Source organism: Amblyraja radiata, chromosome 2 (genome assembly GCF_010909765.2).
Source record: "Amblyraja radiata isolate CabotCenter1 chromosome 2, sAmbRad1.1.pri, whole genome shotgun sequence".
NCBI classification, from domain to species: domain Eukaryota; kingdom Metazoa; phylum Chordata; class Chondrichthyes; order Rajiformes; family Rajidae; genus Amblyraja; species Amblyraja radiata.
This window is the reverse complement of record NC_045957.1, coordinates 59,329,242-59,353,721: the sequence shown is the minus strand read 5'-3', so window position 1 is coordinate 59,353,721 and position 24,480 is coordinate 59,329,242. Positions and strand designations below refer to the sequence as shown.

General features: G+C 38.7%; 1 protein-coding gene across 7 annotated transcripts in view; it reads right to left on the bottom strand.

The window, feature by feature from the left end:
* Positions 1 to 1,486: 1,486 nt before the first annotated feature.
* rbms3 (RNA binding motif single stranded interacting protein 3) overlaps positions 1,487 to 24,480 on the bottom strand; it is a 1,345,529-nt gene continuing 1,322,535 nt past the window's right edge. For 3 of the 7 annotated variants that reach the window (XM_033047243.1, XM_033047258.1, XM_033047284.1), the window contains 3 exons: positions 12,967 to 13,047; positions 7,920 to 8,047; positions 1,487 to 7,314 (listed from right to left, as the gene is read on the bottom strand). In XM_033047243.1, coding sequence (XP_032903134.1) covers positions 7,311 to 7,314; positions 7,920 to 8,047; positions 12,967 to 13,047 — 213 coding nt within the window. In that variant the 3' untranslated portion in view covers positions 1,487 to 7,310. Of the gene's footprint in view, positions 7,315 to 7,915; positions 8,048 to 12,966; positions 13,048 to 24,480 lie in introns of those variants that run through there. The other 4 variants (XM_033047251.1, XM_033047291.1, XM_033047268.1 and 1 more) reach the window with 3 other exon arrangements.

The following is a 24,480-nucleotide window of genomic DNA, read 5'->3' as shown; positions in this document are numbered from 1 at the left end:
GTTTTGATAGCCATGTATCCCTTCGTAAATTTTCGTAAGCATCTTGTACCCCTCGTTAAAAACAATCGTATTTCATTGTAAAAGTCGATAAAAATTGCATAATTTTAATTTTGGATTAAGTATGCATGTGAACAAGTTTTCCATAATATAATGTATAATTACTAGAATAAAATTAATAAAGTATCCATTAAATACATTTTTAATTAAAATAATTTATCATGAATATGAAGGATGAAATTGCTTACGTTGGGAAAATATTTTGGCAAAATTTGGCTCTGTAGTTGTTAATTTCAACCTCAGTTGCGATTCGACATCTAATATTAGTGTTGTTACAAAAGCTTGATCTTGCTTTTGTAAAATGGTGGCAGTGACTCTAAGCTGCTGCGATTGCCACAGAGGCTTTTCGATGTCATGTTCGTTCATTCCCCATCAGATTTTAAGCCGAAAATCAATCTGACGTCGAATGCATATGAAGCCGAAATGATAAATAGGTATGAAACACTGAAACACTTAGAAAAATCTATATATTTTTCAGCTTTTTGACGTCATGTCCGTTCGACGTCAGATTGTTTTTCGGCTTTAAATCTGACGCGCACCCCCTGAAGACCTTTCGCATTCCCCTGGGGATACGCGTACGCCACTTTGGGAAACACTGGTTTAGTCCATGATTTTCATAATTGGATCCAAATGAAATTTGTTGAGATGTGGAAGTTAGAATCATTTTGATGAGGGATCTCCCATTTTTATGTTGGCAGTTAAACATGTTGAACTTAATACCTGCCAGTGATTACTATCTCAGCTACATTAGCTATCTCTGTTATTTTGTAAATTGAATTCATTCATCTCTGATTCGTTACACTTAACTATATAACACTTACAAGAAAGATAAGAGAATGGCAAAAGGCAGAAACTGAATTTGGTCAGAAGAGTTTTTTCTAATAGCTTTTGAAAATATGCGGAGTGTTAATTTAAATTTATGAAAGGGATTGTTCTTTGGCAAATTAGTGTAAATGAGCTGCATAATGGAATGGAAAATATGGTTAAAATTACCATAAGATAGAGCTAAATGAAAACATGAAAACATTGTAAATGAAAACAATATTCGTTTGTCTATTTGGTACAGAGAGAATCAGAAGGACTTAGCATGAATTTGATGTGATTAAAGAATTAAAGCACTTGAGAGTTGAATAGAGACAGTCTAGTGAAGTTGCCATTTAAACAAGCCATCCCAGAGATAAATTAGTCGGAAAAAAAGAAGAGAGCTAAAGTTTAAGATGGCTAACAAGAGCAGGTGAAAATCTCTTGATGTAAAACGGAAGTTGTGCTGGATTTAGTTGGCTATGGATTTTGAGGGAGGAAAAGATGATTAACTTTGCACAAAAAGCACATTGGTATCCATCTAGCCATGGTGCTGTGGATGGCTTAACCCTTGCTATGAGTAATATTTAAATATGCAAGTAAAACAAGAAAAGCATACACTGAAACATGTTTTTAAAGATTTCTTTTTTATTGAAAGCTTCTTCAAAGAAAACAGAATTTTAAACCTAACATCCACTGATCTACATAAATTTCCAGGAGCAAACAGATAATGAAAGAACTGCTAGACAAAGTGATGCCCAGCATGCCTGTGACACAACTGAAACACAAGTTTAAAAAACCAACTTTCTTGATTTTATAGACATCTCTATGAGTTTCTTTTAAATGAAAAAAATCTGTACAAAAAAGGTCTTCATAAATTAAAAAAAACGTTCATAATTTAATGACGGGTGAAATAACCCTGGCGTGGGACCAGGTTACAGAGTTTCCCTGTCCAGGTTTGAAACAAATGAAAAAAAAAATCAATACCAGACAGAAGGGAATGTCATTTAACCCTCCAAGTTCTGTTGCTTTCCCAACATGATGATGAGCAACATTAAAACACACCACTTGGATGTGAGGAGCTTTATAATCATTAAGTTTTGTTTTGTTTCATGACTGAATGTCCATACACTGTGGGATCATCACAAAATCAGTCAGTGCCTCTAAAATGAACATTACTGCAAATTGCTTCCAAAGGAAGTGTACTTTTTGATTTATCGATTGTCGTGGCAGACATTTTATTTGCCGAGCAAACTATTTTTGATAAATTCCTAATTCAATTTAGGACAATTAATGCAGCTTCACCACTGTTGAGATTCTTTTCAAAGAATTGTCATTGCATTAGTTTTGTAGTTCAATCTAAACATTTATCATCCAAATATTTATTTGATTTTATATTAAGAACAAGCAATAACTAAGGTGGAAATGTAATCTCTTTAAAAAATATCAAAGAACTTAGAAGGTTAAATATATATTTTGATCTGACTGCCTGCCAGAATATGAAAAGTCAGAAAAAACATTTTTCTTTTGAGGTTATAAATGATGAAAACTTTTGTGTCTGGACAAAGCAGCATAGATCTGAATTGATACACAGAGCAGTCTCAACATCTGCATGTACTAATTTAGCAAAGTTATCAACTGGTATGTCAATGTACTTCCTGAAGGATCTCAAACTGGGACCTTCTCCAGTCATGATGCTACAAATTGACAGTCAGTGTTGATATTACACCCACAATAGGAACTTAAATTTTCACATTCCACTTTTTTTTTAACATCCTATATTAAAGAAACATAAGCTGCCTTGGGAGTCACTCTGGTCAGTCAAACATGCCAAGACAATATGGAAATATTTAAAAGGACTAAACCCTGAACCTTGGCAGAATCTCAGATGTCTGGCTGAATGAACTGTGAGCCAAATGTCAAGCCCAAACTCGTGCTATATCTGTATCAATCAAATACAGTTTTCGGTGGTTTGAAAACTAACCATCACTGGGCACTTTGGTTATTAACGAAAAGGCAACTTGGAAGGGAGTTCCCTTCAGAAATGTTAAAATTTTGTTGTTAAAGCTTTCTGTGGATGTAACATTGACACTGCAACTGGAGGATTACTAGCAGAAAATGACCCCATGATAACACTGAATAGAAACTGCCAGAGCAAACAAAAAAAACAACTAATTTGATGTGCATGTCTTGTGTGCAAATTGTTTGAAGCAATACAATGTCTTATTAGCATTCCTCTTTGTGATTTGTACTTTTACATTGATGAAAAACAAGGATACCAATAACAATATAAATATCTCTACACTAATTAGATACAAATTTGGGGATAAGTGCTTTGAAGAGCCTCAAAGGCAATAGTGTCTTTATCGCATAAACACATATACACTTTAAAATAAAATTTCATGATTGGGTAGCAGCACTATTAAATATCAAACATCCATATTTGGAAATTCAATCTGACGTACCACACAAGTATGCCAAAAGCCAATTTGATTTAAAAAAACTGGAAATGGTGATACTGTATTAATATTTACAGCACAGGCCTGTCTAAGTAGGCCATCCTAGGGATTATCTGTCAAGCAGTGGTCTAACTTCACAGTTATTATCAGTTGAATTGACATTAATTTATGTATCTTTAACATCAAAAGGTGACCCTTAACCCTGAAATGTACACTTTAGGACAATTTAATTCTATAGAGTCACATTTACTATTATCCCTTGGTTAAAAATGATTACAAGGACCCATTATTCAGCATAGGTGAATTCTAGCACATTTTCTTAAGTTCAGTTTAAACTCAACTCCCCTGAAGAAAATGATACACGAGTCTGGTCAGTATTGGGAACTCGGCAGGGGAAAGGTCAAAATGATAAGTTGTATATTGCACTCATTCCATCTCATTGGGCTACCTCCTCTCAGATCCATGTCAGTTTGAGTAATAATGCACTATAAAACACCATTGCATAATCAAAAAAGGATTATTGTCAAAAAATGAACATCTGTTCTCTCATTTGCAAAATGGTTCAAAATGACATTTGTTTCGACAATTTGAGGATTTGAAAGAGATGCTGTTTTGATCAGTTATGTAATTTAGACATACATTTCAGTGATGTGGTGTGTGTGGTTGCCTGTCAAAATACCTGGTAATCAAAAAGTAGGAGACTGAAACCTCATCCAGTTCCTATTTGGGGAATGTGTTACATACTACTGCTGCAATAATTCAACATAACGCATATCTGTTTTCAATAAGGACAGCATTTCAGGCCCTTCAAATGTTCAACGTTACATTCTTTAAAAGATGCAACATTCAGTGAGGTCTGTTTTTAGATCTAAATGTTTATAGCCAATTCTATTCAGGCAAACCACCAATTTGTTGTGGATTAACTTAATCCAGTAGTAGCTCTTGTGTGGGGAGGGTTACGGCAAATAGAAGTGCATGAGAAACGTATAGGTTTGCTACACTGCCCACATGCTGTGGAGCCAGGAGGAGGAATACTGCTTCAACCTCTACTCCCATTCCATATCGTCATAAAGAAAAATGTTTGCCTTTCCACTGATTAAGTCCAATGATCCCCCTAAAGAACCGTAGATGAAATTGAAAAAAATGGAAAAAAAGTTACTTTTTTCCAACTTATGCTGTGCTAATTTTCTGATCAACTTTGGAGAGTTGTCTTTAAACAGAAGGTGGGGGTTGTTATAGCATATGCAAGTAACCTAGTAGTAATTTGAAATAAACATGAAGTAGGCCCTTCAAATTATCGAAGCTAACATGATGTCTAAAAATAATTAAATGACAGTCCAATAAAACTTATTTCGGTTGGAAAATATGTTGAAATTATGAAAGCAAATTAATTTGATCTATCCTGCAACAAGTTTGCAAAATATTAATTATATTTAAGAAAATAAATTGGAACCTATTAAACAAAGAGTTAAAATTTTGAAAAGTCACATTCTAGAAGGACGGAATTAGGATTTAAAATGTAATAATGCACAATTTAAGCATCCATTTGACATTATTCTGAGCTTCTGATGAGAGCAGGCACATATTTTGCATCTTTAGAGGCAGGCTCAATGGTCACTCCAGCACACTTCTTTCTTTGGCTCTGTTTATTGGCAACATCTGCCCTAAACCCTATTTCCTGTACATTATTCATATCTCCCAGCATATCAACTCTTTTCCTCCCGATTTTCTCCCTCACTTCAAAAACTTGATTGTCAGCAATATCTTTCTCGAAATCAGGATGAAAAGAGTAATTTTTTAATCATGTACCACATCCAGAATGTTAATAAATCAGAACCACTCTTGACCCAAAATTGTTTGCTCTCATTAACACAAAGTTTTGCAGGGTGCCATAAAATGAATGCAGTGACATGCTATAGGAGCAATATTTATCTCTTAGAATGGGAAATGCAATTTCATAATTTGTACAGCATATTAGGTACCATGTGATACTACACAAATATCAAAGATAGTGATTTTTTTCCACAGTTAAAATCATATAATTTCTTATTCAGGTCCCAAAAAAATGGAGACTATAATCTGCTATGATTTGACAGTAAACATACTATCAATATAGCTCCAGCACAAAGTCATACCTTTAATTTACAAAAAGAATATATTGAACTTTTTAATATTAGATTTTGTTTTTAGTTGTTAGGTATAAAAGTGACAAGCCACTGGGGCAGGGGCTGTTTTGTCTACTACAATTACCTGCATGATTGTGTAATAAAATCTCCAAACCTGGGCATACAGTAACTTTTTAGAGGCTGCTAAAGACCTGATGTGTACCTTTATCACTGCCCCGCGGAGGCAATCTGCACACAAGAAACGCTGGGCACATAAAAAGGTTGGGCAGGTAGCTTGGGGGAACTGAAGCTTTGCAAAATGCTGGATAACAGCTGCTCAGCACAATGGGAGATGGTATAGACTGAGGTAGATAAATGGGCTATCCAGATGCATAAAGTATGAAGGAAGACTGAAAAAGTAATAAATTTTGCAAAGGTAACATATAATGCACATTTACAAACAAGTGTTAAGGCCAAAGTCAGGACAGAAAAATTGGTATTTTACAAAATTAATCCTTCTTTAGATGTACATGGACCCCCCCCCACCCCCACCCCGCTCCCAAATACCAGTGCACCACCAATATTTTTAGATGAACATTCTTACTGTGTATGTGTTATAGAGAGTAACCAGTGGAAGAAAAGTTTAAAGAAAATAAAGTAAGAACTGGTCCGGCCATGTAGGTCAAATAAAGATTTAAAAAACAACAGAAAAAATCTCTAGCTTCTTGACTGCTTTAGGGTGTCACTTCATCTTTGGTATAAAATAGGCCATCCTTAGGCTGCATTTGATCCACAACTATGAAAATTAAAGACTACAGAAATTGTCCACAATTTCTTCAATCTATTGCTTTTGCTTTGATTTATTTTTAACCATAAGCTCCTATTTATCTAGTTCGCACCTTTTACTCTTTAGATTGCATCTGCAAGGTGACAAGCAAAGCAGACTAAAAAAAATTAAGCTAATAAAAAAGATTGCAAATATAAAGCACTAATTCTGTTGCTAGCAATTATGCTTCGTAAATAAAACAATCTGCCTTAAGCGATAAACTGTATTTTGTACCATACAGTTTCTTTTTCAAATCACAAAATGCTTTCTGCCTTTGCAAATTGTCAGTTTCCAATGCTTTAAGACAAAATTCATGAAATGTCTCAGCAATTTTTTTTTTAGATTTTGTCAGTCGTCCTTGTTCTTTATCAATAAAACCATGTTCTTCTGCAAAAGAATTCAAGCAACAAATTTTTTTTTTTTTTGTTTTTGTTTTAACCTGTACAGCTTATTAGCATTTTACCTCCCTATAAAGTTAAGCTTTTATCAAATTCTTGCACCAACCACTTGGTCCAAGCACATAATTTCAATCTAGAATTACTAACGCAATGTTGACAGCTGGCTTTGAGAGCCTGACGTCTTCAAAATTAAGGCAATTAAGAGTCAAGATAAATCTTAGCTAAACGTTTCTGAAAAACCTACAAATTAATAAAAGACATGAAAAAAAGAGTAGCTTAATATCAGAGGAAGACTATTAAACTTTCCTAAAACACTGCAGCTTCCTTTCTCTTCCAAACTTGTCAGTCTTACAATTCCTAAGTCTATCTGAACATACAAATCATTTATATTTTACTTGTTCATCTGAATGAAAAGTCAAAACAACTCCCCTTGTGGGATTTTCTTTCTCTTTTAAAAATAAGCTTTTATAGCAAAATTAAACTGTCAGACTACATCACTGAACCATTTGCACAGCACATAAAAACACTTTTTTTGTCAGGTAAGGTAGGAAATAAAAAGCATTCATTTGACGCCTGTGCAAACTGGAAGCCACCTTCATATTTACTGAAGTTTCCTGGTTCAAGGCAATTTTCAGCTCATGATTCCTGTTTTCAGTCCCGTTTACTATCTGTAGAGTGAGAAGAATATCAGATAGCGTACCATAAATAAGGTGAAGAAATAAGATATAGTCATTCAGTTGGGAAACAGTCCCCTCAGCCCAACTTATTCATGCTGACCGAGATGCGCCATCTAAGCTTGTCCCAGTTACTCATGTTTGGCCCATATCCCTTCAATCCATGTACCTATCCGAATGCTTTAAATGTTGTTATTGTACCTGTATCAACCACTTCCGCTGCCAGTTCGTTCCACCACCCTCTGTGCGAAGATGTTGCTCCTCAGGTTTCTATTAAATTTTATCCTCTCACATTAAACTTATACCCTCTTGTCTTGATTCCTCTACTCTTTGAGAAAAAGGACTGTGTGCATTCAACCCATCTATTCGACTCATGAAATGTATACACTTGTATAAGATCATCCCTTATACAAGCGCCTCCAGTGCTCCAAGGAATAAAGTCGTAGTCTGCCTAACCTCCCCCACAGCTTAGACCCTCAAGTCAGCTGTAGCACATGAGCAGCTATGGTAGATTGCATCTCATTCAATTGTTGGATATTTTATTTATTTATTTTGACTTACCTTTTTACTAAGACACCAACACCAAAAGGATTACTTACTTAGCTTGTTGGTAAGAATAGGTAGGCGCATGTTCATTGGTTGTTTCCACTGGTATCTGCTGTTGTTGGCCACTGGCATCCTGTGATGAAGGCGCTACCGTCTGTGGGGAGGTATCAGCAACAACATCCTGAAGTTAGGAAGGAAGCAAAATTGTTGAGACCAAGTACTCACCTCCAGTGTGGTGACACAGTCCACCTTGAAACTGCAAGAGCATCATTCCAAAGAGAGAGAGACAGCATTCTTCCCCTTGCGTAAACGAATGTCGGTCATAGAATCACAGAATTGTACAGCACTGAAATGGGCCCATTCAGCACACCTCAATCATTCCAACCATGATGCTTAAATTGTATGACTGACCTGGCCAGTGAGTTTCACTACGCCAATTGGTGTATGTGACAATAAATGAACTTATGAACTTATCTACCCCAATCTCATTTGCCTGCGTTAGGTTCATATCCCTCCATGCTTTTCTATATGTTCCTGTCTAAATGCATTTTTAAATTGTACCCACTTGCCAGGCTTTGCTCCAACCAATCTCTCTTTTCAGCCTTCTATCCCCCTATTCCATCTGTCTAAGGAAAGGTTAGGTCCATTTCCCTCCACAGATGCTGCCTGACTCTCTCACCTTAAATTTCCTCCCCGCTCACCTTAAAACTGTGCCCTCAAGGTCTGGACCACCCTGCCCTAGAAATATAAAACAAGTGATGTCAAAAGAGCAGCATGCTTTATATCTCGTATGACTTGTATTGTTATTTCCAAACTGAAAATTATCCTGGTTTGTCTTTGATTTCTGTGTGGGCAGCAACACTACCTGTTGTCTTTTATTTGTGCTTTAACTAATTCACTGCAAGCCTGCAGATCAAACTGCAAGCTCCCTATGCCTTTTGGTTTAGTATGCCATGTGCCCATTTAGTTCTTAAATTATTGGTAAAGCATAAGCTGAAGAAAGTTATCTTTGATTAATTTTCTTACATTCAAACTCTCAATGCCTTTTTCTGTTGTTAAAACTTAAGTTTCAATTGTGTCTCGTGCTTAACTTTTCTGAAAAATACAACTTTGGTTGCATGGCCATGATTACTGTCCTTTATAGAGTCATACAATGAGGAATCAGGCCCTTCAGGCCAGCTTGTCCATGCCAATCAAGGTGTCCCGTCTACACTATCCCATCTGCCCACATTGGGCCCAGATCTCTCTTAACCTTTCCTATTCATGTAGAAGTCAAAATGTCTTTTAAATGTTATTATAGCTTCATCCTCAACGACCTCCTCTGGCAGCTCATTCAATATACCCAATACCCTCTGTGTGAAAACATTGCTCCTCAGATTCCTATTAAATCTTTCCCCTCCCACGTTAAACCTATGTCATCTGTTTCTTGATTCCCTTGCTCTGGGTAAAAGACGATGTGCATCTACCTTATCTATACCCCTCGGGATCTTGGTAGGATCACCTCTCCTCAGCTCCAAGGAATACAGTCCCAGCCTGCCCAACTCTCCCAATAACTCAGGGACTCAGGTCCTGCCAACATTCTCGTAAACCTTCCCTGAACTCTTTCCAGCTTAACACATTTCCTATAGCAGGGTCACACATTAATCCAACAGTGGCTGTACCACAACCTTGTACAGCAATAACATAACATTCCCACTTCTATACTCAATACTCTGGCCATTATGTTGAAAGATTTCTTGACCACCTTATCTACTTGTGATGCTTCTTTCAAGGAACGATGTACCTGCACTAATAGATTCCTCTGCTCCACAGCACTCCTCAAAGCCCTACCATTTACTGTGAAGATCTTGTCCTGGTTAAACTTCCTAAAATGCAACACCTCATGTTTATCTGCATTAAACTCCATTCATCATTTCTCTGCCCACTTGCCCAACTGATGAAGATTCTGCCATAACCTTTGATAACCATCTTCACTATCTACAATACCACCCATTTTAGTATCATCTGCAAGCTTACTAATTATGCCTTGTACGCTCTCACCCAAATCATTGATATTAAACCACAAAGAGCAATGAGCCTAGCACAGATCCATGAAGCACACTAGTCACAGGCCTCTAGTCTGAAATACAACCTTCCACCATATCATTTGTTTCCTTCTGTGAAGTCAATTTTCTATCCAGTCATTGGTAAAGATTTGAAGAGTGAAAATGTAAGTACATTATTGAGTTAATGTTGAACATTACTCAGACATGCATTAGAAAATAGTTAGAATAATATCCTTGCATTTCTGGAATCTGTGGTGTCAGTCTAGATCTGAGTGGGGTCTTCGGTGGGTATCTCAGAGGCAAGATTGCAATCAATGTAGCCATAATTTAGCTTCTGAGGAACAGCGGCTCACTCAGTCTGCCGAAAGTAAACCTAACAGAAGGGCAGTAAGATTATTTTAAAGGAACCGATAAATAATCCTTGTAAAAGAAAACAAAACGTTATGATGTATTTGGAATTCATGAATGGGTAATTACATTAAGGACTGAAAAATCAAATGAACAATGTGAGGGGGCAGCACAGGGTAGAGAAAGAAAAGTTAAGCTGTGTGATCCATGTCAAATGAATACATTTAGTGAGAACCAGACTGAATACAAAAAGATGAGATGAGTAGTGGAAAGGAAACTAATACAAGCAATGAAATGTATAAGAAGTGAAAGACAGACAGTACAAAAAGGATTGCAAAAAGTCTTCAGAAGGCAGTGTAATTGTAAGGTGGAGCGGCAAATTAGGATAAAGAAGATATTTTATGTGCAGAAGAAGTGGTCGTGGCTCAACTAGTGAATGATTACTTTGTAATGGCTTTACCAAAGAAGAGGATACTGTCAAAATCTCAGTAGATTGGGAGGTTATAGAGATGGTGTGAAAATTCATAAGGGGTACTAAAAAATTGTCTATGCTTAAACTAAACACATGATTAGGTTAGAAAGGGAGGAAGTTAATGGAGATAGTGATAGAGGTTGCAGGTCAAGTCAAGTCTATTTAGGCTTATTGTCATATATGCACATGTATGATGTGGTACAGGTACAGTGAAAATCTTTCAGCAGCATCACAGGCATGTAGATTGGGACAAAACAAAAATGATACATAGTTACACAAGACAGCAAAAACAATAACTACCATACAAAATCAAGACATTAATGCAAAACACATTTAGATAGCAAGTCAGTCCATGGTGGTGCAAGAGGCGGTCCATAGTGTCTGTGGCTGAGGTAGCATTAGAGTTATGCTGGACAGTTCAGTAACCTGATAATTGTTGGGTAATAGCTGTTGCTGAATCTGGTGAGTGTTGCTTCAGGCTTCTGTACCTCCTGTGTGATAGTAACTGCCAGAAGAAGACCTGATGGTGTGGATCCTTGAAGATAAATGCTGCCATCTGGAGGCAGTGCTTCATGTAGATGCTTTAGATGTAGGGGAGGGTTATGCGTGTGATGTGCCAGACTATGTCGACCACTCTGCAGTCTCTTGTATTTCTGTGCATTGAAATTGCCATGCCATGCATGCCAGGCCACGATGCAACCATTCAGGATACTTTCTACAGTACATCAGTAGAGGTTTCTTAGAGCATTTGGTGACCTGACAAATTTCTTTAAACTTCCAAAAAACGAGAGATTCTGGTGTATATTCTTTGTGATTACATCTATGTGCTGGGCTCAGGATATGTCATCTAAGATGTCAACTTCATGAATTTCCAGTTGCTATCTCTCTCCTTCACTGAACCATTTTAGGGCCTATCCCACTGCGGCGACCTAATTTGCAAGTTTAGAAGAGTTTGTGCTCGACTCAAACTCACAGCATGGTCGACACGTGGTCCTATGAGGTCACTGGAACTCTCCTTCATGCTCGAGGGAAGTTTTTGCATACTCGTGGCCTCAGTCGAGGAAACATTTTCAGCATGCCGAAAAATTTTCCACGAGTAAAAATTGGTCAGCATGGTTCTTTTGAACTCATAGTGCAGTGGAGTGGGGTCGCTAGGCAGTCGAGGTAGCTGTCGGCAATTTCCTTTGCTGACCGGGCATTTTAATTGGCTCATTGGAGTTTTCAGAACCAAGGAAAACCGACCGGTAAAGTAAAATGCCCGCTAAACTTTATTAAGTTGTCTGGCTCCTTAAAAGTGTCTCCACTCCTTCTCCCCTCCCTTCTCTCCCCTTCTCTCCCCCCCCCCCCCCGCACTCTCTAAAGCACTTACTGTAATTGTGCCAGCCGTCTTTTACTATCCTGTTCATCGCGGTTGTGAATTTCAGACAGCGCTCCCCCGCTTTCCCTGGCCCCGCCTTTGCGATGTGTTTGTGTGTGTGCAGACGGTCGATCCAGCTCGCGGTTTCACCGCTGACGGCCGATCCAGCTCGAGGTTTTTCAGGCGAGTGCCCTTGAGCTTGAATGTCGAAGACAGTCTCTGAAAAGTCGCGTTAGTGTGACAGGCCCTTAATGAAAACTGGTATGTGGTCTCCCAACTATTAGTTCCTTGGTTTTGTTGAAGTTGAGGGAGAAGTTGTTGTTGCAGCACCACTCAACCAGGTATTCTATCACTCCCCAACATGCTTACACTGAAGTTACACTTCAATTGGGCCAACAACAGTGGTGTCATCAGTGACTTGATAAATGGCATTGGTGCTGTGCTTAGTCACGCAGTAATGGGTGTAACGAGAATAGAGCAGAGAGCCAAGTACATACACAACCTTGAGGTGCATCAGTGGTGGAAGCAGAACAATACACCCCTATGATGTTCAAAAATAATAGCAACCATAATTATTTTGTGACCTTTCCAAGTGAGCCTGCAGGTAGATCAACCACCTCTGCATGAACTGGGCTGGGACTGATCAAACTTTATTTATAAACCAGTACCTGCAATTCCTTGTTTCCACTGATCAAACTTACTTCAGGTAGGAATAATGAGCCTACCAACAATGAAAACTTATCTGCTTGGGAAGGATTTGGTATCGATTATAATAGTTGAATAAACCGTATCACATTTTTCAACATTCTGTGTATTGTGTTAAAATAATTAAACAAACTAGGCATGTATCATCAGGAGTACAAGATCCATATACTTACTTCAACAGGGACAGCTGCAGGAGGCACAGGAGTGTACTGGGGAATGTAGGTCCCTTGCATAGGTGCTGCAGCAGTCATGTACTGCAAAATACAGAGGATTACATAAACATTTCCTGCTTAGATCAAAAATGATAAAAACACATTTTCAAAGATGAACATGTTGCAAGCTATAGGAAAACAGAATAATGAGAAATTGCAATATTAAATTACAAGATGGCCTCGCAATGTGGAATGTGCATTTATGCATGCATATATATCAGCCAGATAACATGGCTTAAATCTTTGACATTGTATAATTTCTCACTACATGTACAGGTGAATCGGAAGAAATTAACTCTTAGCTTGCTCGCAAATTCTTGCCCCCTTGGGTTGTTGCTCATATAGAGAAACATAATTCAATCAAGCTCCTGTAGTATCACTTTAGTGCTGTAACATTAAACATACAACAACATTATAATTAAAGCATAGTGAATTTAATTATTGTTCTGCTCATCAAATATTTCTCCCATTTTCTTTACCTGACCTCTTTGTACTTTTGTACTATGTTTTCTATGATTAATCTGTTGTAGCTTCCCCCCTAAATTTAAGTTTTGAATATTGTATTTACTTCGGTAATTTTCCACTTAGTGCTCTGTGCAGTGAAATCATAAGTGCTGTTTACTCTGATTTACTCTACTGATTTTGTCAGTCACGGCTCACTTACCAGAGATGTATTGGGATCATTCTTTAACAGTTTTAATGCCTTGAGAAGGAAGCATTCCCATAAATTAGAGAGCATGTACAACAGTAAATGTCTGTGACAGTAGAATGGCACATGAAATGATTTGAAATTTCTGAGCATTAAAAACAATAAAAGCATGAGGACATATACGAAGTATACTAGCTTTTTAAGATGGTGGATGCTGAGATGATGTTTGCGCAAGTGGGGTGATCCAGACCCAAGGGCACAGTTTGAAAATAGTCATCCATTAAAGATAGAGATTAGAATACATTTTTGATTCCTTTGACATTTGCAACTCTATGGAATTCTCTATGTTGGAGCATTGTAGAAGGGTTCATTAAATATATTTGAGGTACACAAATTATAGTTATTTGAACCACAAGAGAAGCAAGAAGTATGGGAAGAGAGTAGGAATGTCATTCTGAAGTTGAGATTTTGTTAGCCATGATTTTATTGAATGGGACAATTAGGCCCGAGCGGCTGATTGTCCTACCTTTGGTCCTACTTCTTTTCTACTACTACTTTTATTCTGTTCGAAATAAATAATAAACAAAACACTTCTTATGTTCTTATATCAGATAGAGCTACAAATAACTGATGACAAAAGAGACAGCAGATTTGTTTTTTGATATAAGTAATTGACTGAAATGTAGCATTCGGACTAATAACTAAAGGCATATGTCAGGACCATGCAGGATACTATGGTTCTGCATTACAGATGGAGATTTGTATGAAATATGCAATGTGTAATATATAATCAGAGTATTTTAATAGCTAAATGCTGAGTGATAGAGGCATTTCCTGTCTGCACAAACGAGATCTAAAGTTACATACAAAATATGTTCTACCATTTGTAGATATGTTGGGCAAACCATGTTGATAATTCCAAGGATGATTTTTACGTCCCAATTACATAAGTAATAATTACACTATGGATAATTAACTGGATAAGCAGCTGGAGTGGATATAAATTTGAATACTACTGCAACTGGGGAATTTGATTTCAAATACTTTAATTAATAACTTTTATACAGGTACATGGATAGGACAGGTTTAGAGGGATATGGGCCAAACGCAAGCAGGTGGGACAAGTATAGGTGGGACATGTTGGTCGGTGTGGGCAGGTTAGGCCAAAGGGCCTGTTTCTATGTTGTATGACTCTATAATAACCGTGGAATTATAATGCTAATCTCAGTAAAGGTGACAATGGAACTACTCAAATGTTATGAACACCCAACTGTTCCATTAATGTTCTTCAGGGAAGGAAATCTGTTGTCCTGATCAGGCCTGTGTATTATCCACCAATATGGTTGGGTCCTAGCTCACGTCAGTGCAGTTTCCATCGTTAAGGTCATAAGTGATAGGAGTAGAATTAGGCCATTCGGCCCACCAAGTCTACTCCCCCATTCAATCATGGCTGACCTATCTCTCCCTCCCAATCCCATTCTCCTGCCTTCTCCCCATAACCTCTTGACACCTGTATCAATCAAAAATCTATCTATCTCTGCTTTAAAAATATCCACTGACTTGGCCTCTACAGGTTTCTGTGGCAAATAATTCCACATATTCACGTAGGCACTCTCAGAAATGAGGATGTTTTTATTCCACTCTGGTTTTTAGATGAGCACTTGAAACGAGTGGCATAGAAGACTGAGTTGAGTGCTAGGAAATGGGATGATCTAGAAAGGAACTTGATGTCCACAGTGGATCAAAAGGCCTATTTCCGTACTGTCTCAAAGACCATGAATTTTGTGTCAGCCACAATTCATTTTTCTTAATTGACCGAAAGATGTGTTGCTGCACTGGTGAAATTCATCATTGCCTTCATTGGTGTCTGTCTTTGCCGACAGGTGGTGCCCGAGATATGGGAAGTCGCCCATTGCTTTTCAGGGTTTTGCCATGAACATATATTGTCAGGGGGCTATATTGTGCAGTCGGGTTGAGTTGTTGACAACCTAAGTCTTGTGTATGTTGAGCGTAAGTGCCATTCTCCCATGAAGGGTTCATTCTCCCATAAGCTTCTGTGAACGAGTTAATGATACCTTTGTAAAGCTCATACTCTGAGTCCAACAAATGCAATAATGATCTGCTTACTGCAACTCGACTTCTGAGGTTGGACCTTGCTTCTGGTGTGCAATTGCATAGGTTTTGCAATAGTGTCCCATCAATTTGAAGATTAATTTCATGTCTGCATAAAGTTTGTTGGGCTGAAGTGTAAGTGTGCAGCAAGAAAGAATAAGTAACGTGTCAGAGTAGTGACACAGCCTTATTTGATACTGGATTTTACTGAGATTGGCTCTATTATTGTTATGATCATTGCTTGCATGTTTGCTTGAAGCAAATGTAAGACATGGAGATTTTTCAGTGGCAGCAATAATATCGCGTGTGCTGATAGAGTCAAAGAAGGTTGAAAATAGGTCAGCAGTAATGATACTGCTACTCCCTGTATTTTCCTTCAAATTATCACACAGAAAAGGTCATGTCCATTTTGCCTCTGGATGGATGGAATATATATTGTGACATGCAGAGTATCTCTATGGACACTGGGATGAGGTAGTAATAACTTTCTTGGTGGTAGACAGCAGGGAAATTCATCTGTAGTCCAGCCCCCTTTTGGACAATGGTAATTTTCAGTTCATATCTGTGGTGGCATATCCTACCGTGCCAAGATATGAATAATGAGGTTGAGAATTCATAACTGAAGTTTTTCACTGGTAACCTGATCACCTTGCTGACTAAATACTATCGTAATTGTTGGAAATTAATCATACTTTCATTAAATCACATAGCATAGCAGGAGATCATTTGGCCCATTGTGACAGTTCTGACTCTGAAACAGTTGACTAATTAGATATAAAGCTATACTTTCTCCATATCCTGTAAAATGAACATTTTAATTTATTTACCCATCTACTTTAAGTTTTATCTCCCTTGCAATTGCCCATCATCCTCCTCAATTTATTTACGTTTATTACATTCTATAAATTAGCTACTGTGTTTTAACGAGTATTTTATGCCCTGTTTACTTTTTCACAATTGATAAAGCAGAGAAGATCTGGTCACTGCTTTCAAAGCCAGAGTTTCGTTGCAGCTATAGAATCATTGTAGTGCCTAAAGAGGCTAATATGCCCAACAATCTATATTGACTCCTTGTAGAGCAATCATATTCCTATTCCTTTTAGCCCTGAAAATTATTATTTCTCAAGTTCCTATCCATTCAGACATTTTGAATTGAGATCTTGCATGAGGTCTGAGAGGGACAGGAAAAATTGCCTGTATGAAACAGTATGTAGTGGGGTGGGATAGGCAATAGACAATAAGTACAGGAGTAGGCCATTCGGCCCTTGGAGCTGGCACCGGCATTCACTGTGATCATGGCTGATCATCCACAATCAGCACCCAGTTCTTGCCTTCTCCTGATATCCCTTGACCCCGCTATCTTTAAGAGCTGCACTTTGTGCAAGCTGCACTCCCTCAATAGCAAGAATGTCCTTCCTCAAATTTGGAGACCAAAACTGCACACAATACGCCAGGTGTGGTCTCACTAGGGCCCTGTACACCTGCAGAAGGACCTCTTTGCTCCTATACCCAAATCCTCCTGTTATGAAGGCCAACATGCCATTAGCTTTCTTCACTGTCTGCTGTGAAGAAGCCTGGTAGGTGAGAGGTGGAACCAGATGGATAAGAGATATGGGTAGATGAAACCAGGTGGGGTAAGGAGTTGGGAGGGATGAACAAAGGGAGAAGAAAACAAGGTGGACAGGTGAATGTGTGTGGGAGGAGAACACTAGTGGTGTGGGTTAGTTGAAATTGAAGATATTGAAGACTTGAATGATAAATTTTCCAACTTCATGTAACCCACACATACACTCAGCAATCCACCTAGTTTTCATCTCTCCATGTTCACCCTTCACATCCTCAGTCCCATGGTTCCATCTGCTCATCGTCGACTTCCCCATCTGGTTCCACTTATCACCTACCAGCTTCTATCCCACCCCCTTGCATACTGCTCCACACTGGTAACATTTTCTGTTCCCTCTTAGTCCCAATACAGGGTCGCGATCTAAAAAAAAGCCGACTTACGCCTTTTGTTGTGATGAATGCTCCTTGACCTGCTGAGTTCTTCGAGTGTTCTGTTATTTATTCAGCATCTGCAATCTCTTTTCTCTCCCTTCTGCATTCACCACCTTCACAGGCAATGAATTCCACGTAACAACTTAGTTTATATTCACTAAGTAAAAAATCTTTTCCTTACACTTCTGATGACCTTGGTCGTTGAACCATATGCTAACTGGAATAGCTTTCCTCTATTCATCGATTATAAACTGGTTGTGATATTGTCTACCTCTCTCAAGCCTCCTCTAATGCTCCATGGAGCACAAGTGGCTGGTAGTACATATCTTTTGACAGCGAAAATGCATTGCTATTTTGATTCCTTTCCAGTTAATAGATATCCATTACTCAATAGGATTCTGCAAGATTTGGGTTGGGAATTGGGTAAAAAAAATAACAGGGAAATGTCAACAGTGGTTTTCTCAGTGTGGAGATCCATTGGTGAACAGGGTGAGCAGTTTGAATAAGGGGTTTTGATAATACAGTTATATCTGCATACTCATATTCAGTACAGGGGAATGTAATTTGAATCTTTTTCAAGTGCAATTGCTAAGTATGCGACATACACTGAACAGAATCAAAATTCTTGTTGCAAATTTGTCTAATGCTTTAAATCATGTTATCATTGTTTCAGATGAATTTAACAGCTTGGTCATAATTCTCTGGACTAAAAGCATTGTGACCACAGTCACTTCTGGGCATTAAGGAGGAGTGAAATTCTAGCACGTAGGTACTTAAATGACCAGTGTATGCAGCTAAGGCTTTTATCTTCATCAGTTAGAATATTGAGTATCAAAGTTGGGAGGTCATGTTGCAGTTGTATAAGACGTTGGTGAAGCTGCATTTAGAGTATTGTGGTCAATTCTGGGCACCATGTTATAGGAAAGATGTTGTCAAGCTGGAAAGGGTACAAGCTGGGACATGTTGTATCACTCTATGACTAATTTTGTAAACTTGGAGAGCGATAAAAATAAACATGCCTTTCTTTGTATTGCTTAAAAGTTTAACAAACTCTAAAATCACCTCAATCATAGCAATATTTTGCAACATGATTTTGCTTCAGTGGGACAGCTGATCTATTGCACAGTCCTGGAGTTTTGGATTTTATTCATTCCATCCATTGAACAATACTGTCTAGAAATTAACTTCATATATTGAGATAGTTGAAATATGAAAAAGTTAACTAGATTATTTTAAAGCAAAGGAACTGTCATCTTTTGGAGTGAGTGATACATTCACAATCCTATAATACATACTGCGAGGACATCTTCTGACTGATTGCTTCTTCTATTCCAGGCAACCAACACCAGAATATAGAGTCTCTAATGGATAGATTATGCAATGAAATGGTGCATCTTGCATTTCGCAAATGAGAAAAGGTAAAAGATTACTATTACAAGTGTTGATTAACACTGCTGAGGAAGTGCAATGTACATTAATGTTAGATCTGCATAATAATTGGAAATGTGATGAGTAATACTGTTCTTGCTGGCTTAATCAACTAGAATCTAATTCTGATAGACTGAAGGAAAATTATGTAGGCCAGAAGGAAATTACAGTTATAAAAAATATTTGAATATTAGGTAGTTCAGCCACCCTCTTTGGATAACACTGGATTTACCAAAATATGAACTTCCTACTCTAATGCCTATATCATAGTATCAGTTCCAGTAAAGATGGGAAAGATGAAAATGACACAACCACCCGCAATTGCTCATTTCAGTACAAACTAGGCTATTCCGTACGTGTGTACAAATAATGCTTGGTCTGAGTGCTGAAAGGAGTCTAGCAGCCAAAGAAATTAAACATTTTAGGAAGCAGGAATATAGTGTTTTCTGTGTTTTATGATGCTAAGACACAGTGGGGCAATTAAGTTATTTATTTGAGTGAGTATGACCAGACTGAAATGTTATAGTTTCTTTATTTTGTTTGATGCATACTGCAGCTTTTCAACTAAACATGTGCTTTCAATAAAACGTATTCTTTGGAAAGACAGATTTAAAGATGATTCTTCAAAACTGAAAGAATGGAGAAAATTCCATAGAGCACCTGTCAGGTGAGTAATTTGGTATAAAATTCCCTTTACGTATATAAAATGTGTGGATTGGAGCACAATCCAATTGGGATCACAGCTGGCCATGCCTCCATAGAATTCAGCCCCATTTGCTCTCATAGAATATGTGTAGGAAGGAACTGCAGATGCTGGTTTAAACTGAAGATAGACACAAAAAGCTCGATTAATCAGCAGGACAGGCAGCATCGCTGGAGAGAAGGAATGGGTGGCGTTTCAGGTCGAAACCCATCAAGAAGAGTCGTGAAAGAACAGCACCCATAGTCGGGATCGAACCCGGGTCCCCGGCGCTGCAAGCCCTGTAAAGCAACAACTCCACCACTGCGCCGCCCCATTGTTGGGTTCTACTGAGAGAAACGTGGTCATTGTTATTTTAAATTGTGGATTAGCAGTGGAATGTTTTTCATTATAATTGTAGAAAGTTCATCATTTCGCAAATAAAATGGACACACGAGACTGCAGCTGCTGGAATATTGAGCAAAACACAAACTGTTAGAGAAACTCTGCGGGGTCTTGATGCTTCTTGAGATCGATGGAGTGGAGGGGAGATAGCTGGTGGAAAGGGGTGGGACAAGAGCTGCAAGTGATAGGTGGATCCAGGTAAGGAGGGGTGAAGTGAATGGTGGAACCTGATAAGAAAAGAAAGTGGGGAGTGAGAAGGTGGCAACAGCGGGGAAAGAAAAATGGGGGTCTCAGAGTAGGGAGGGTTGGAATGATGAGCGAGGAGGGGAAAAGGAATTAGGTGCCATAGGCAGAGAGTGTGCACAAAAGTGGGGGGTGGCAGGTGCTGGGCAAATAATGAGATGGAATGAATTTACCTGAAATTGGAGAATTCAATGTACATGCCATTGGGTTGTTAGCTACCCAAACAGAATATGAGGTGCGGTTCTTCTAGCTTGCATGTGGCCTCACTTCGCAGTGGAGGAGGTCACGTACTGACAGGTTAGTGCGGGAATGGGAAGGAGTCTTGAAGTAGCATCATATATAATCATACTTGCATTATGCACCAAAGAAATAACTATTGAGATATTTCTTGCAATATCCTCTCACTCTCTGAGATGCAATGAATCTTTATCATGTCTAGAAATAATTAAAACAATTGTGTCTGATTACACTAACTGCTTGAGAATCAGTTCACAATTAAACACACCATTGTTCTGATTCGATTTTCTGTACGTTTGTACCCATTTATAGGATAATAAAATCATACTTCCAACACTGGCTCGAAGGGTCGAATGGCCTACTCCTGCACCTATTGTCTAACACTAAGACTAATAAGACAACGTGTGCCTGAATGCATTAGTCTTCCAGAGAAATGTTTAACCTGAAGGCATTTATTTACAGCATAAATAAATGTGGCTTGAGTTAAACAGACAGCTAGAACCACCACCAAAAAAGACAATACAGTTTTTTATCATAAATATCCTCCTATTGGATGACATGTATTAGTAACCCTTTCTATTAAATGTCATGATTGTTCCAGATTTCTCAAAATAATACAGCACCTCATGGTATTTAATTTCACTTTGCATTTATAGTGCCTTTAATATTAGTATTTTAGTCCATGGAGATTAACAAAGCTCTAAAAGAAGAGGCCATTTTGCCCATTCTACAGTCACGCAACATTAATTTGTATCCTGGGACATATTTAATCATGGTATTCTTACCAAATACTTATCTACATTTCAAAGATGCTATTTAGGCCAGTTTTCACTGAGATTATATCATAAAACAGTTACAAAATGGTGATAAATTCACTATTATAGTGTTGTTTATCTGGTTCAAATTATTTAAAAACAAAAATAACAGATTCAAACAGCTTTGTACAAATATTCCATAAATGATGGTCACCAAAATCAATAACTACCTGAAAATTGCTGCCAATTATAACGTTAATGTTGTTTTTCTATACGTCCAGCTGCCCTGACATAAATTTTTGATTATGAATTTTTTTTGATAAAACGCTAAAACATGTTTTGAAATGAGTTAAGCTTCCCAAACTTAACAGCAGAGCTTCACGCATGAGTCTGTGGGGTGAACCAAGTGATTTGGAATTAGCCAGAATTTTTGGAGCCTGACCATGCAGCTGTATTTTTGGTGGGAAGTAGTGGCTGGTGCCATCTGTTCAGAGCTTTGTATGGGGATGGTTTTTTGGAGGAGGTAATTTTTGATGTAGAGTGATGTTTGGGAAGCCTATGGGATGGATTTGCCAGCTGCTGTGATGCGGCAGTTGTCCTCTGCTGGGTTGTAATGGGGCTTTTCCACATGCCTTCTCTCTCCACCACCCCTATCAAGCCATAATGGTCAGGGGCAGAGTTAAGTCAAGCAGAGGTGAGAGGTGGGAGTGCTGAGCAGGCTCGCTGACTCGCACAATGAAACAATGAGGCCAGAAGGTGGCCACTCTTCCTATTCCTTCTCACTCTCCCTTCACAGTTCCAATGATCTCCCACATTGCTTTTGGTCATTCTTGACATAGGAAAAAAAAAGTTATGAGCTATTCTCAGCGAAAGAACATTTTCGTAACCTGTTGGATAATATATAATCCACTGCTAGGTGATACGTTTGCAAGAACTTCATGTCCCAGAACTAAGTACTAGTCATGATGGAATTATCTGCCACAGAAGGTAGTTGAGGCCAGTTCATTGGCTATATTTAAGAGGGAGTTAGATGTGGCCCTTGTGGCTAAAGGGATCAGGGGGTATGGAGAGAAGGCAGGGATGGGATACTGAGTTGGATGATCAGCCATGATCATATTGAATGGCGGTGCAGGCTCGAAGGGCCGAATGGCCTACTCCCGCACCTATTTTCTATGTTTCTAGTCATCTATGTGTGGAGCCACAGGAGATGAGCAAGGATCTCAATGCATGTTTCTCCTCTACTTTTACTGTGGATGAAGACAAGGGAATTTGGGACAATTAACGGAAATGTCTTGAGGACAGTCTGTATTAGAGTTGAGGAGTTGCTGGTTGTCCTAAGATGTATGAAAATAGATGAATCTCTTGGGCCTGATCAGATATATTCAAGGACACTGTGAGGAGCCAGGGAAGAAATTGCAGGCACCCTGACTGTGATATATGAATTATTATCTGACACATTATCTGGGGGGCAGTGTTAGCTGTGAGGAGGATGCTAGGAGGCTGCAATGTGACTTGGATAGGCTGGGTGAGTGGGCAAATGCATAGCAGATGCAGTATAATGTGGATAAATGTGAGGTTATCCACTTTGGTGGCAAAAACAGGAAAGTAGACTATTATCTAAATGGTGGCCGATTAGGAAAAGGGGAGATGCAACGAGACCTGTGTGGCATGGTACACCAGTCATTGAAAGTAGGCATGCAGGTGCAGCAGGCAGTAAAGAAAGCGAATGGTATGTTAGCATTCATAGCAAAAGGATTTGAGTATAGGAGCAGGGAGGTTCTACTACAGTTGTACAGGGTATTGGTGAGACCACACCTGGAGTATTGTGTACAGTTTTGGTCTCCAAATCTGAGGAAAGACATTCTTGCCATAGAGGGAGTACAGAGAAGGTTCACCAGACTGATTCCTGGGATGTCAGGACATTCATATGAAGAAAGACTGGATAGACTCGGCTTGTACTCGCTAGAATTTAGAAGATTGAGGGGGGATCTTATAGAAACTTACAAAATTCTTAAGGGGTTGGACAGGCTAGATGCAGGAAGATTGTTCCCGTTGTTGGGGAAGTCCAGGACAAGGGGTCACAGTTTAAGGATGAAGGGGCAATCCTTTAGATGAGAAAAACATTTTTCATACAGAGAGTGGTGAATCTCTGGAACTCTCTGCCACAGAAGGTAGTTGAGGCCAGTTCATTGGTTATATTTAAGAGGGAGTTAGATGTGGCCCTTGTGGCTAAAGGGATCAGGGGGTATAGAGAGAAGGCAGGTACAGGATACTGAGTTGGATGATCAGCCATGATCATACTGAATGGCGGTGCAGGCTCGAAGGGCCGTATGGCCTACTCCTACACCTAAAGCGGCCTTTTCACGGGGCGACTTGACGCAAGAGTTAACCGGAGTTTAACATCGTGGGAACCTCGTGCGATAACAGTACGGCATTCGTGGACCACCGTGGACCACCGTAGCGCTAACGGCAGGTCATCGTGTAACTTGGTCACTCGGGAGAAAATTCAAGAAAGTTTGAATTTCTCCAAGAGTGACTTGTACACTTGTGGTTGAGTATTGCAACATTATATGAACGTAGTGGCCAGTGCGATATCCGTAATAACTCTTGCGGGTACCGTGGGAACTCCTGCGAACGGTGAACCCGGAAGCTGGACAGAGGGAACGGTGAGTAAAAATTATCTTATGTGGGATTGAATTTAAAAAATAAATAAAAATAAAGATTTGCATCCGCATATGGACATCAACTTATTCATGAGTTATGTTAATGAGATTCAAGAAAATAACTATAATCTTTAAAAGGGACTTTAAAAGGGACTTTACTGAAAGGTTACGCATTTTTATGGTCCGTGAGAAATTTTTCACATGTACTTCTTTGAGAGATACAGGTCGGAGTCCTCGGGTCCAGGGGTCCGGAACGCTACCAATCAATGTTGTACAGAGACCCGTGTAAGGAGTGAACTGCACATGCTG